At 37.9% G+C, this 14894-nt stretch overlaps 1 protein-coding gene across 1 annotated transcript; it reads left to right on the top strand.

Moving 5' to 3' along the window:
- Positions 1–9844: 9844 nt before the first annotated feature.
- On the top strand, positions 9845–13806 carry LOC120630376 (uncharacterized protein K02A2.6-like). The gene is made up of 4 exons (XM_039899596.1): positions 9845–10041; positions 10121–10797; positions 11123–11281; positions 11660–13806. The coding sequence occupies exons 1-4, from the start codon at positions 9845–9847 to the stop codon at positions 13804–13806; spliced, it is 3180 nt and encodes a 1059-aa protein (XP_039755530.1).
- The last annotated feature ends 1088 nt before the right edge of the window (positions 13807–14894 follow it).

The raw sequence follows: 14894 nt of genomic DNA, 5'->3' as shown, positions 1-14894 counted from the left end.
AACTTTATTATCATTTAGGCAAATATCTCAGTAAGACACCATGGTGCCACCACCAGTTGCGCCACCATGGTGTCTTGACATACCAAACGAGAAACTTGTGAAAGTCAAACAATTCAATACATTCGCTCATGTGCAAATGACATCGTCACGCAAGAGTATTGTGCAGGAGGTCTGGCCCTAGTCGCGCAACTAGTGATCAAGTGTGTAAGACGCCAAATAGAGACACATACGAGTGATAGTGCCACCATTCAGCAAATTAGTTGCGTAACCAATTGAACACCAAAGGCATTTACTTGGTTGCACGATAAGTTGAATCGCAACTTACTCTTGTGGGATATAACTCTTATACTTCCTTCTTTAATAAAATAAAACTAACCAATAGTCTAGACTCAACTCAAACTTTAGCTATGATTGAAACATCACTTTGTTAGTTTGATCCCATTACGCAGGAACATTCGTTTTTTTACTGCATTGACTATGACTGCAGTTTACTGCCTCTAAAGATTTACGAAACAATTACTTAAAGATTTTATCGCGAAGACAAATTGTATTTAAATTGTTCGTTATTCTATCAATTATCGAGCAAATAAAGAGAATTCGTTAATCAATTAACTTATTGAACGTGAACGGTGAAACATTGCACTCATTAAATTGACGCTTTTGTTAAACCGTATACTGATATAAAATAAAACAATTATAGTTTAACACGATATAAACATTAAATTTTAATCCGAAGCTTCAACCCCTTTTATATTTAGCAATGAAACTGATCGAGATCTTGAATAGGTATTTATGGAACTATTTCTCTCATTTAATGTTATTATCAATTAGATTAGAATCATCCAAACCTTGATATCTTTACTAGGCTGTTTAAAGATTATCTCTAGATATTCTGCTGTGACTGTACAGACGAATTCGTGAGAGACAATTTCGTCTACATTCAATTACTGACCCAGTAAGAACTGCTCATGCAGATCACCTTCTGCAAAATATTCCTTTTCCCGAAGCCAGGGCGTTAATACTTGAAGAGTTCTTCCGGCACTTCACCATCAGCTCCTTTATTGTGAAAAGCACATTATGCTTACCTACGTATTTACTATATACGACAATCGAAACTTAAATAGTGTAATACTTATTATTGTGTTATACCGGTGGCCATCCGTGGTTTACATCATCAGTTTAAATTGAGCAAATGGTGCGTTTCGCTAGAAAATGCTCAAGTTAGTTTAAAAAATATTCAAATCGCTATAGGTGTCGCTATAATATTGGAAGAGTTCCCTCAATTTGTCCAGGATACCCTCAACAGGCCCTGACCTGATAAAAATGGAACTACATGCAAAGTATACCGTCTCAAATAAAAGAATAATTTTCAAATCGGTTTGTCAATGAAACAGAGTTCTGAGCTAAAAACATAAAAAAAATATATACAACAGAATTAACAACCTCCTCCTCTTTTGTCAGTGGGTTAAAAATAATTTAGATAAAAATTGTCAAACATTTTTTTTTAAATATTAGTGAGGGTGTTTCCCGTTTTCCACGATCCAATGTGAATTATCTTTTCACTTTAAATCTGAGTAGGTAAATTCAAATTCAAATCTTTATTGCAGGTTAACAAATTTGATCTTATAATAAAACATAGCAAGTTTCGTGCTACAATCTGCCATTCTGCATGCAAATTATAATAACACCTTAATTATAAAATTATTTTTCCATTTTATACAAAATGTCAGAAAATTAAGGTATCAAAAATGTGAAATTAAATAACAATGTCAACTTAAAATTAAATAATATAAAGTAAACCGATGTATAACCCTAGAAACACAATAATTTAAACCTTTAGTTTTAGATATATTTAGGTACTATAATATTATAGCCAAATGCCGTGTAGTGACGGCAGATGAGCATTCAGTTGTCACAACCCTTGCTTTTCCCGCGGGTGTCGTAAGAAGCGACCAAGGGAAAATATCAGATGATGAGCAGCACCATCCTCTGTGCTTATACTGCTAGCTACAGCAACTCGTCCAGCGTAATTATTATGGGCAAATCCTTCAAGAGCCTTTAGTACAGCAGTGTACCATACATCATATAGCTCATCATGAGCCATGATGCTTTTAATTTTTTTAACTTTTCAAACGCTAGGATAGTTATACGGTAGCATCAAGCGTGTGTGCAAAACGCGTTTACTAGGTACTGATAATTACACATTCCATTTGTTCGGTTAATCCCGACGTAAGCCGATTGCTTTTGATAAGGGTTGCCTTCCTGAGGTGCGATGTCATTCTGATTTTGGCCTCCATATTAAACTTAAACATATATTATAATAGTAATTGTTTTAGTAGTATTAGATTAAGAAGTATGTCATGGTGGCGTAAGTTTTTAGTTAAATAATTCTTAGAAAAGCCCTAGATCTTGATGTATCTCTTCAAGTTAACATAATATGCTTATGATAAATTGTGTTTGAGTCGTGGATACAATTGTTGATGAAATGTGATTAAACGGTTCTCGTCTTCATCGTCTAAATCGTACCCACTTTCGGTGTTCGGAGTGGGAATATGGGAATACAGATAGAATTGGTGATATCCAGCAGGTTACCTGAGTGAATTAATTCCCAGTCTCTTATGAACACTGCGCGTTTGGTGGAATCTTACCAAGCTGAAGTACATAAAAACCAATACGCAAAATTTACAAAACCACGGAAATACAATGTAACAACATGTATAACGCAGAAAAAACATTCGAAAGGAATATAAGCATACATTTTGTTCAACTATTTGAAAAAAAGTTAAATTTCCTTTTGCATCTCTGAAAGGTTGTCTCTTTGTCACTAGTTTAAAATGCCTGAATAAAAAGGATTAGAAGCTTTAAACCCATTACTCCGGCTTAGTACGGGATTTCCTTGTGGTTTACACACATATGCGAGATTTTTAGGGTTCCATTCCCAAAATACGTTTTTTTTACCGGATCTTCGTGAGTGTGCTCAGAGACTTCACAATCTTATTCTGCGTCCCCGTTCTACCACAGAACAGCAAGACGACGTGTGCGGTGGCATCCTTATTTCATCAACACGCACGATACGTGTTTTATCCACGTATCAGGCATGATTGTCATGCGCCAAAAAAAAGTATATATATGCTGGATACTAAATGTGTATATCCATATGTGTTTCTGATGGAACGGCTGGGTACGAAACATTTGTTTAAGTTGTTTTGTTGGCCTATAATATATCTATACTAAAATAATATTGATGGTAGAGCGTCGCTATTGGGGTCGGGTCGGGTCGCAATATGCGATATCTTTATAATAACTGCGTAAGAACAGAAGAATAACAAAAAGCGTAAGAGAATTTTAAACTTGCGACTCCAAACAAACTGCTTTTTCTTTAAACCACTGATACTACAGATAACTTTGACTATAATATCACCTGGTTGTAAGTGATAAATATAGTCTAATAGGGTAGCGGGCTAGCCTGTTTTGGGTATGGCACCCTAGTCGGTTTCCGTATTGTACCGGAACGCTAAATCGCTTGGTGGCAAATCTTTGTCGGGGCTGGTATCTAGCCACGGCCAAAGCAACACACCAGACCAAAAAAAAAAAAGAGTCTTCGTTTTCAAGTAATGTTTTATGGTTCATAATATACCTACACTGATTTTATGACGTCGAACATTATAAATAAATTAAATAAAGAAATAAATACACATAATAATGCTCAGTGGGCGGGACATAATATAGCTCATTAGGATGATGCTAAAGTCTCCTCGAATGGAAGCCATGGGAAGAAAAGCGGGCTCAAGGAACGCCTCAATTACGCTAGAAGAACGACGTGTAAACAGCTCAATATCGCGTTAGTGGAAGATACTGAAGAAGGGAAGAAAGAACACCAATAGGGTTGAAAACGGCTGAAAAAGAAGAAGAAGAAGACTACGGATAAAAACATTGAATATAGGAAGCAACTAATGAAATACAATTCCTATTTCTATTCGATTACAACGAGTTGGCTGTGGCTCGACTCGTAGTATGGCATTTGTTTTACTCCGAGGTAATCAATACGTTTCAGTAACTTAGGTTTCATGCAAAATAGAACTGTATTAGCAAAACTAGTCAATAATAATTGTTGAATAGGCACAAGTTCCGTACAATGTGGTGAAAATTGAAACAGTGAGCGTAGTTCACAATACAGCGATAACTCTACAGTCTAAACTAACTTTAATTTCGATTGACTGGGCTCTATAAATATCCGCATTGGTTGAATATTGAGTCTAGCAGAGTATTCTAATTAAATTTTGGCAAAGTTATGGAAGGAAGTACATTAAATGTAACTAAAATATTCGATTTGATAAAAAGTACCTGCGCATCCACGATTCGTTAGAGAACTAACTAGTCATTAAAAGAAAAACGTATATTAAGAGGTGTGTTTTTTTTATATGGTTCAAATTTTTTTTGTCATTTTGTCTAAAAAAGACACAACCGTTCTTGGAATACATGAAATGTTTAACATCTACGTTTTAATATGTTAATGATGAGGATTAATCAATTTCTAATAATATTAGGTATATCAAACAGTATTTAACCAAGAACTTCTACATTTGTTTGCGAAATAAATTATAGTTTTTTTTTTATTACAGCTTCTGTTACCTTTGTGAATGTTGCCTTTGTAAGATAGTTTACACCCATAATTATCGTCTCAGATGAAATTCGACGTTTCATTTTATTTATTTTTCCAAACTTACATGTCATTACAGGGTAAAGTCATAAATGTGGCACGTTATGTACATTTTATATTCATATTTAGAACTATAACGTGCTTTATGCAAAGTAAATGCTGAACTTAATGCACCCCTGACCCGCTAGCCGGCTACAATCTTAGCTTTAACCTTAAATCATCACTCACCACCACATGACACCAGAGGAAATTCAAAAATTAATCGATCGATCGAACCCAAGTCTTCCTCTTACAAAACCGAAGCGTTCGCCACTGTGCCACGGAGGTCAGGTCAGGACATTATGATTTGGCGAGTTTGAATAATTATTATTACACGTTAGCTATACCTGGACCGAGACAAAACGAGACAGTTCATGAGGCCATTGAACATAAGATTAACTACTTTACATACAAAAACATCTTTACCAGGAAAACTAAAAAAGGATAACCCTTTACCTATGGTAATTCCGTCGATGTTATTGCGGCAACGATATTGAAAACAAAAACAAAGTGTTTGTTTTCGTTAAAATAGTCCGCAAACATAGTAAAGGTCCCAGACGAATACATTAGTCCCCGCGGAGTAGACCCGACAACGTGCAAAAACCAGAGAAATAAAGTGAAAACATTGTTGTCCTGTCGGTGGCACTCTGTTAAGAGGTCCATACACGGCGCAATCCGTTGCTTATCAACCCATCGCAAGCGACTGATTGGATGACACAGGGCGGCATTCTGTAAGTCCTTGTTCCTTGCATGCCCTGCGAAGTTTCTATCTGTTTATTGGTTTTCCTCTTACCATCAGATGGGCCATCGACTTGGTCCGTCAATTAAAACTATTATAGCTTTCTGTGAGGCCACGTCCCGATGCGACCAGTCATAGCGATTCGATCCGACGACCGATTGCATGTGGACGGCAATTTAGAAGCGACGGCTGTGATCTGCTTTCAATCGATTCATGGGATTGCTTATGTATGGAGACCTTAAATTTTTACTTTCTATAGACTTTATATTTGTGTTCTTACAAGCCCTTAAACGATACAATTCACTAAAATATAATACACCCGGGACTTTTTCTTCGGTACTTCTAAAATCTTGCGATAACCGATAGTCACGAGACTAAAAGTATTTTATGCCCTCCAGGATGAAAGCTGATCTAAATTACGCAAAGATCGGTATAGGTTAAAGGTGAAATTCCCTGTGAAAGTTATCCTGGTGCTTAAAATACTTAAAATTATAAAAAGAATCCTATGTTATTGCACAGGCAGGAGACAAAAATTATATCCCCTGTTTATATATATATATATATATATATATATATATTTATATATTTATACTCTTTATTTGTACACCACTCAGAAAAACGAGACGAAAAAAAGAACAAACTCATGAAGAATGAAGCAGAATAGGCGGCCTTATCGCTAAGTAGCGATCTCTGCCAGGCAACCTTAGGATTAGGAAAACTAAAAAGAAAAACGAATAGGTGGATACACTATTTAGTACATACATACAAATATCTACATACTAATACATAAACCAGACTACACAAATTCAATAATACTATGAATTTATAATATAAATAATAATATCATATCATATTTATAATATAAATATATATGTCAGGAGATATAATTAACGTGTCTAACTGCCAAAGCACGGGAACCTGAAAATACTATGGAATTGATAACCTCGACATTTTTGGTAATTATTACAGTATGCCTAGGTACTATGCATATTAAACTTTGTCAACAAAGAACAAGTTATGATCAAGCACAACACTGTTGATGATTTCTTACGATAGGATTATTTTAGATTTAATTATTATTATTTAATATTAATCGTTACCGTATTTGGTAATTTCCTAATTAAAGGCGATCTAATAATTTGTTTCCTATCCGATTCCCATCTTTGGCAACTGGCAAGCGTCCAACTTTTTTGCCAGCTCTGTTAAGAACCTTCAGCACCTTACATTTTCTATTATATAATTTAAGTTAAGATTTCACTTAATCCACCATAAAGTGAATAATTAACAAATCCGAAAAATTCAATTTTTGAATTCATTGAAATCTAGTATTTCACGTTTGCCCTAAATACGTTCAGTTAGGTACAGAATATTACGCATTCCATTTGTCCGGTTAATCCCGGAGTAATCCGATGGTATTTGATAAGGGTCGTTGCTTAGGTGCGATATTCTGCTCCAATGTATGTAACCTTTCATATTATTTTGGGCTTTTAGAAAGCTTAACTTTATTTTTGCCGGAACCAAAACTAACAAAGTTTAAATATTAGTGTTTAACGTTTGTTCTTATATTTTAACCTCTACATGAGTAATGAGGTTGTTTCTAATTTGTACGGAAGGTAAAATCCTCTGGGAAACCCAGTAAGGCTAGGTTTCTTTGCGTCTGGACTTTTGCCGATGCTTGCAAGGTCTTATTAGTCTACGAGCAATCATCACCATCACAAACACTTTCTACTGAAAACACTGCGGTAATCTGAAAGACATTTGGCCATGTTGTTTATCTACTGACCTATTGATTTACATAGGGAATAGATTGGGATCGATTCAGATTGTCCATCTGCCATCTTGCGCGTGTTTCTTTTGACGAAAATTCGGAAATATCCCATATTTTACAAATGTAATAACTGTAGGTGTACCGAATAGTAGCTAACAAACCAAAAAAATAATACCTTTATTTATTCTCATTCTAGGTCAGATAGATTTATTTAATGTTGATATCTTAATTTACCTACCTACACGACAAAAATCTATGTGACTATAGCAGTTTATATATGTTAGGTAGTAGTTTTGGAATTAGCTACTTATCACGAATATTGCCATATTACTTAACAAATTCAACCACAAACATCGATATTAATATAAATATATCACAATAATTCGACCCACATATAAAACAACGCTATCTCTTAGAATATCCCTGGTGCTCTTCCAATGTTTCGATACCATTTTGTTTATTTATTGTCAATTTCCGCAGGCAGCGATATAAAAACCTACGAACACTAAGTTCAACAATTTAAATTACATTAAAAGTCAATCGATTATAATACTTGAAATAACTCCTATTTTTAATATGCATCGACTTTATTTTCGCAAACATATCATTTAATGGAAGCGTAGCGACGTGCCGCTGTGTCACATTCATGAGACAAATTAATTAACGAGCCAAATGAAATTACCTTCCTACCTTTAATAAATTAATAGTGTTCGAATAAAAGACTCAGAAAATGATTTAATTTTGGTGATTCTTTTCATAAAGACATAATACTTAGTTGGACACAATAATAGGTACCTATTGATGTTTATTATATGTTATATAATATTTAAATTGTTTGTCTTTAAAAAATTTAATTCTAGACTTCAAAAGATGAAATGATAGTAAAATGGCATTTGATTACAATTTTTATTCATAATTACTCGCCTTCGTGAATTAATGAAGCAAGTGTTACATTATTAGCTTATTCACAAATATATTATTTCAAAAAAATCTCCTTATTAGGATTGTCGGACTTATTTTTTATTATAAATGAATAATGGATAATTTAAATAAAGAAACATACTACGACACATCGCCTTTTAGCCCCAAAGTAAGCGTAGCTTGTGTTATGGGTACAAAGATGAAAGATGAATATTTTTAAGAAGAATATTCATGAATACTTATAGAATACAGAAAAACACCCAGACACTGAAAAACATTTATGCTCGTCACACAAACATTTGCCAGTTGCGGGAGTCGAACCCACAGCCTTGGACTCAGAAAGCAATCAGCCCTAAAATTTTATGAAAGTTCTCCGGACATAATTGCAATAAAGACCAAAAGCTCTGGCAACATTATTGAACATTTAGAATCAGATCTTTGGAAAAAAGCATTATAAAAGTTAGTGTGACATACATGGGGCTACTTTTATAATTTTTACTACAACATTTCGGTGACGGTAAGACACCTTCGGCAGTCGCATTGCTGCTGATGATCTGCCAGTTAGCACTATATTCTAACGAATGCTCAGTTCAAAGTATATCGTTAGTCTAGGATGTATACAAGCCGATTTAATGGAATTTAGTCTAACTAGTCCAGTCTAACTAAAAACTAATGTTTTAAGACCTGTAAGAGCAGTATGGACCTATGACGTGTCTATAAAGTCAACAAAGTAACGGAGCAGACTCCCACGATTCCCCGATATTCGAAGGTATGAAGAAATGAGCAGAATATTACAAAATACATTAGTTCAGTTTAATTACAATTAGACTATAGAGAGTTATGTGGTGATTATTGCGGTACAGACAATAAATGTGGGTATTTATCCATTATGTAGGCCACCGGGGATAGTTAAAATCAAACGAGAGTTTTAATTAAATTTAAATAGCACTATCAATATTGTGTACAACGAATATGTGTCAATATTACCTAAGTTATAATATAAAATAGCTTTGTTTTAAGTAATATCGAAGCAATCTTTTTAATCTACAAAATGTTATACATTTTTTATAGTAATAATTGACGCACCAAGACGATTGCACACCGAAAACTGTCACCATCTACAGAGCAATACTTTACAGGGTATGTAAGGTCCTGCAACAACCCGCCCTGTGTCCATTAATTTGGAACGTAGGTGCTAAGCCTCATGCATTGCAACTATGCTGCTTAGCGGCAGTTATTATTAATAATAAATAAATATACTACGACAATACACACATCGCCATCTAGTCCCAAAATAAGCGTAGCTTGTGTTATGCATACTAAGATAACTGATATTGTTATGAATAACATACATAAATACTTATAATATACTCGTACATATAAACACTCAACACTGATAAACATTCATGTTAATCACACAAATATTTTTCAGTTGTGGGAATCGAACCCACGGCCTTGGACTCAGAAAGTAGGGTCGTTTGTGTAGTATATATGTGGGTAGTTTGATAATGAATGTTAATCTTAAAAACTAAGTGTGTGTACTAGCCAGTTTGAAATAAACAATTGCTCGGACTACGCGTTGTTATTTCCCAAGTATATTACAGTGGCGCAGTCGGTATAGTTTTTTTTTGTGAAATTCAGGGCGTGCAAGATGTCGGTGGGACGGTTAGGCGAATTTAACCTTAGTTCGGGGACGTGGACAACGTACATTGAAAGGATGGAGCAATATTTTCTGGCAAACGATGTAAAAGTTAATTTACAAGTGCCTACTTTGCTCGCCTGTGTCGGTGACGCAACATACGAGCTAATGGTGGATTTGTGTTCGCCGAGGAAGCCCGGCGAGATGAAATTCAGTGAACTCGTCCAACTGGTTAAAAAGCACATCCAGCCTACGCCATCTGTTCTCGCTGAGAGGTATAAATTTCGGAAACGAACACGAGACTGTGAACGAAACGGTTGCCCAGTTTGCAGCAGCTTTGAAACATTTGGCCAGAGATTGTGAATTTAAAGATAACCTTGAAGAGAATTTACGAGACCAGTTCGTATGTGGCTTGTCAAGTGAATCTACGCGGCAAAGATTGTTCTGCGAGGACAGCGTGACCTTTACGGTAGCCTTCAAAAAGGCTGTGGCGCTGGAGGCGGCGGCTAATGACGCGGCGGTAGTCGAGCAACAGGCAGCAGAGGGCGCGGTGCACGCGGTACAAGCGCGTGGCGCGCGGGCAGCTGTGGCCGTCAGGGGCGCAGCTCCACGATGGCGCGGCGAGGCTTCGAGCAGCAGGGTCCGGTATTCCGGCGGTTATACTAATAATAGGGATCGTTCAATAAAACTATTGTGTGCGTGTTGTGGGAGCAGAGAACACACCAGACTAACATGTAAATATGCAGATTGGACCTGTAGAATCTGTTTGAAACCCGGACACCTGAAGCGGGTCTGTCCAAATGTAAGCAAGAAACCAGAGGGTCAGGTTCTTCGATTGGATACGGCGCGATCGGGAGTGCTGAATGGATGTGATGACATCAGCAGTGAACATGCGAGCTCGGCCGGGGAGTATGATGACGAGGGGACCGGCGGGCCAAGTGGATTATACATGGTGCAGCTTACGGGGAGTGAGCCCGTCATGGCCGAGGTTACCGTGGCGAAGAGACGGCTGACTATGCATGTGGATACCGGTTCGCCTATATCGTGTATAGGCAACAAAATGTATACGGAACTGTTTTCGGATTACCGGTTACAAGATAACAGTTATAAGTTAAAGAGTTACGACGGAAGCGTTATTAAGTGTATCGGCTATATTAAAGTGCCAGTGAGTTACGGTCCTATCAGTGAAAATCTAAATTTATATATTATACAAAACGGAGGGGTACCCCTGCTAGGTCGTGAATGGCTTACGAAGTTGTCTTTGAGTGTAATAGTGCCTAAATCGGTCCTAGCCATCAATAATGATAAACGTGATAATGTCGGGGGCGTATTCGATAAGACTAGGTTCATGAGTAGTTCCAGCAGTGTTCAGCGGCAAGCTGGGCTGCCTGCGCAGCCAACGCGCCACGTTGCGCGTGCGCGCCGGCGCGGCGCCCGTGTTTCGCCGCGCACGCCCTCTGCCGCTGGCGCTGCGCGCGGACGTCGACGCCGAGCTACAGCGCATGCAGGCCGCAGGTATCATACAGCCCGTACCCTCCTCAGACTGGGCCTCGTGTTTGGTAGTTGTGCTCAAAAATAATGGCGCATTAAGGATTTGTGGCGATTACAAAAGTACGATCAATCCTATGCTAGAAATTGATAAATATCCGCTTCCTAGGTCCGAGGTATTATTCAATAACTTAAACGGTGGCAAAAGATTTACTAAGATCGATTTATCTGAGGCGTATAGCCAAGTAACCTTAGATGAATCAAAGAAATATACAGTTGTTAACACCCACCGGGGACTATATGTTTACAATAGACTAGTATACGGGTTAGCCTCGGCTCCGTCCATTTTCCAGCGCATTATGGAGCAATTGGTGGTAGGTATTCCTAACGTATCTATATTTTTAGATGACATTCTCATTACCGGTAAAACGGAGCACGAACATGTTAGAAATTTACATTCCGTTTTTGAAAGATTGGCAAAGGAGGGGCTCACCGTGCGGCAAGAAAAATGTAATTTTTTTGAAAAGGAAGTAAGCTACTTGGGTTTTATCATATCGGAACACGGGGTTAGGACCGACGATAGAAAGACCGAAGCCGTAGTCAAAGCACCGAAACCGGAAAACATAACTGAGTTGAAATCGTTTCTCGGAATGGTTAACTTTTATGCAAAATTCATTAAAAATATATCGATTTTATTAGCTCCCCTCTATGCATTGCTAAGAAAAGGTGTTGAATGGCAATGGACGGAAGCACAGGACAGGGCGTTCCAGGAGGTTAAGGCCGCATTAACTAGTTGCCCGGTTTTGGTGCATTATGACGAGCGGCTCCCGCTTATCGTGTCGTGCGACGCGAGCGCGCGGGGGGTGGGTGCCGTGTTGTCGCAGCGCGGGGAGGGTGGCGAGCGGCCGGTGTCGTACGCGTCGCGTACGCTGAACTCCGCGGAGTGTAATTATAGTCAAATCCAACGCGAAGCGCTGGCGATTATATTCGCGGTAAAAAAATTCCATACCTACCTGTATGGACGGAGGTTTGTTTTGCGCACCGACCATCAGCCTTTGATAGCTATTTTCGGGTCTAAAAAGGATATCCCTCATATGGCTTCCGGGCGGTTAATCCGATGGGCTATTTTACTGTCCGGTTATCAGTACGATATCGAATACGTACAATCGAAGGCAAACAGCGCCGACGCGTTATCTAGATTACCTATCGATACAGGAGAAGAGAATAACGATGCAAATACGTTTATTAAATTCATAGAAAACAAATTTCCGATTGACTCGAACCAAATTAAAATTGAATCGGGAAAGGATAAATGCATATCTCGGATTTTAGAGTTTGTTAAGACCGGCTGGCCCAAGTCAGGCTTTAAGGAACCGGACCAAGAAATGACCGCATACTGGCGGCGTCGCGAGGAGCTGTATGTGGAGAACGGGTGTAGAGTGGTTGTGCCGCGTGCACTTCGGCCAGCGGTTTTGGCTGAGCTGCATGGCTCCCATCTCGGCATGGTCAAATGTAAGGGACTGGCTCGCAGTTTTGTGTTTTGGCCGGGGTTAGATAATGACCTGGAGCGAATGTGCTCAGCATGTCGCACGTGTGGAGAGGTTGCGGATTTGCCACCAAAAGCGCCGGTTGTTCCGTGGTCGTGGCCGTCTAATCCATTTGATAGGGTTCACATTGATTTTTTTTCATTTAGAAATATTACGTATCTGATTTTGGTTGACGCTTACTCTAAATGGATAGAAGTTAGCCCTATGTCCACGACGACCGCTTCGAACACGATTTTGAAGTTAAAGGAGATATTTTCGCGATTCGGAATTTGTCGCGTCCTTGTTAGTGATAATGGCCCCCCGTTTTCCAGCGAGGAATTTAAGCTATTTTTGAAAAACAATGGGATCAAACATGTCACCTCCGCCCCGTATCACCCCGCTTCGAACGGAGAAGTTGAAAACGCAGTTCGAACGGTTAAAAGATCCTTAAAGAAGGCGGACGTCGAGAAAATTTGTATTTTTAGTTTTTTACATAGATTTCTTCTGGATTATCGTAATAGTATTCACGGCACAACAGGAGATACACCTGCGAGATTGATGTTCGGGCGGCACCTTAGATCGCGATTAGACTTACTAAAATCGGGAATCGTAGAATCCGTTTCAGATCGCTTACAGCAAAGGGCGCTTGCTAAAGGGGGAACTTTTAGATGTTGGGTAGAAGGGGATAAAGTATGGGCTAAAGATTTTCGTAAGAATAAAAGTTGGTGTTCTGCGATCATTATAGGTAGGAAGGGTCAGAATATGTACGAGGTCGAGACTGTGGAGGGTTTGCGTTGGAATCGGCACACTGATCAATTGCGTTCTAACTCGGCGGTTGACGATCGAGACTCGAGTACACGGGATGGACAGCCGACAGTATCTGCTCAGGCAGCTCTAGCTGACTATGCCATCGCGGGTAATGGTAATAGCGCTATGGATGTTGATGTTGGCGAATCTCATATTGTAACGTCACCCGTTCCGAATAAACGTGACCGACGGCAACCAGTTCGTTTTGGCTTTGATTAAAATAAGTAACTAGTTAGTTGTTAAGATAAGAGAATGTAGTAGCTATTATAATATAAGATAGTTAAGATTTATTTACAAAAAGGGGGGATAATGTAGTATATATGTGGGTAGTTTGATAATGAATGTTAATCTTAAAAACTAAGTGTGTGTACTAGCCAGTTTGAAATAAACAATTGCTCGGACTACGCGTTGTTATTTCCCAAGTATATTACAGTTTGTAATAAACATGGCGATAGTACTTCCCCGGACGAGGTCTATCAAAAAAAGATCTACTACAACGAAAATAAACCCTTCATATTGATCCACCTCATTAAGTACCTCAATATTTACAGATTATCATCATCGTTATCAATGATAAAATATATAAAATATTAAATATAAATATATTACGACAACGCACACATCGCCATCTAGACCCAAAGTAAGCGTAGCTTGTGTTATGGGCACTAAGATGACTGTTGAATATTTTTATAAATAATATACATAAATGCTTAGAATATACAATATAAACACCCAGACACTGAAAAACATTCATGCTCATCACACAAACATTTTCCAGTTGTGGGAATCGAACCAACGGCCTAGGACTCAGAAAGCAGTGTCGCTGCAAACAAGTGTAACCTTAACTGTACTCATGAACAGATTAGAGTATGACCATCATAGGAGAGAATTGTAACCCCAATGCAAATGAAGGAGTATTATAAGTTTGACCGCTTGAATTAGACATATTATTAAAGCATTTTTAAAAACTATACAGTATCCTGATACTGTTTCTAGCCTAACGAAGATGTCACCTTATGGAGCGAAAAATACATTTCGTTTATACACTGTCTTTAATATTTAATTTTATGACTTGTTAAATATTATCATTAAATTTGGATAGCCCGATATAGAAAACCAAAGGAAATAGGAACTGGCTGTTATGGTCTCTTAAATATACAGCAAATATTGCGTAAGATTACTCGCTCGCAAATGGCCTTTTAAATTTTATTATACCTTTACACCGTTCAAATAACCATAAAGCGATCACGACAGGTAATAACTAGATGTAATATTTTTCAGATTCATCGTAACTTTTATATCACAAT

This window comes from Pararge aegeria, chromosome 2, assembly GCF_905163445.1.
Source record: "Pararge aegeria chromosome 2, ilParAegt1.1, whole genome shotgun sequence".
Classification (NCBI taxonomy): domain Eukaryota; kingdom Metazoa; phylum Arthropoda; class Insecta; order Lepidoptera; family Nymphalidae; genus Pararge; species Pararge aegeria.
Note: the sequence above shows the minus strand (reverse complement) of the source record. Positions and strands in the feature narration are given on the sequence as shown.

What these genes read in the sequence shown, in the direction of transcription:
- LOC120630376 (XM_039899596.1), top strand. Translation starts at nt 9,845, where the DNA reads ATGGAGCAATATTTTCTGGCAAACGATGTAAAAGTTAATTTACAAGTG. An exon ending in GACTATGCATGTGGATACCG is followed by an intron (nt 10,798 to 11,122) that starts GTTCGCCTATAT and finishes GTTCATGAGTAG; the next exon opens with TTCCAGCAGTGTTCAGCGGC. An exon ending in ACAGCGCATGCAGGCCGCAG is followed by an intron (nt 11,282 to 11,659) that starts GTATCATACAGC and finishes CTATATTTTTAG; the next exon opens with ATGACATTCTCATTACCGGT.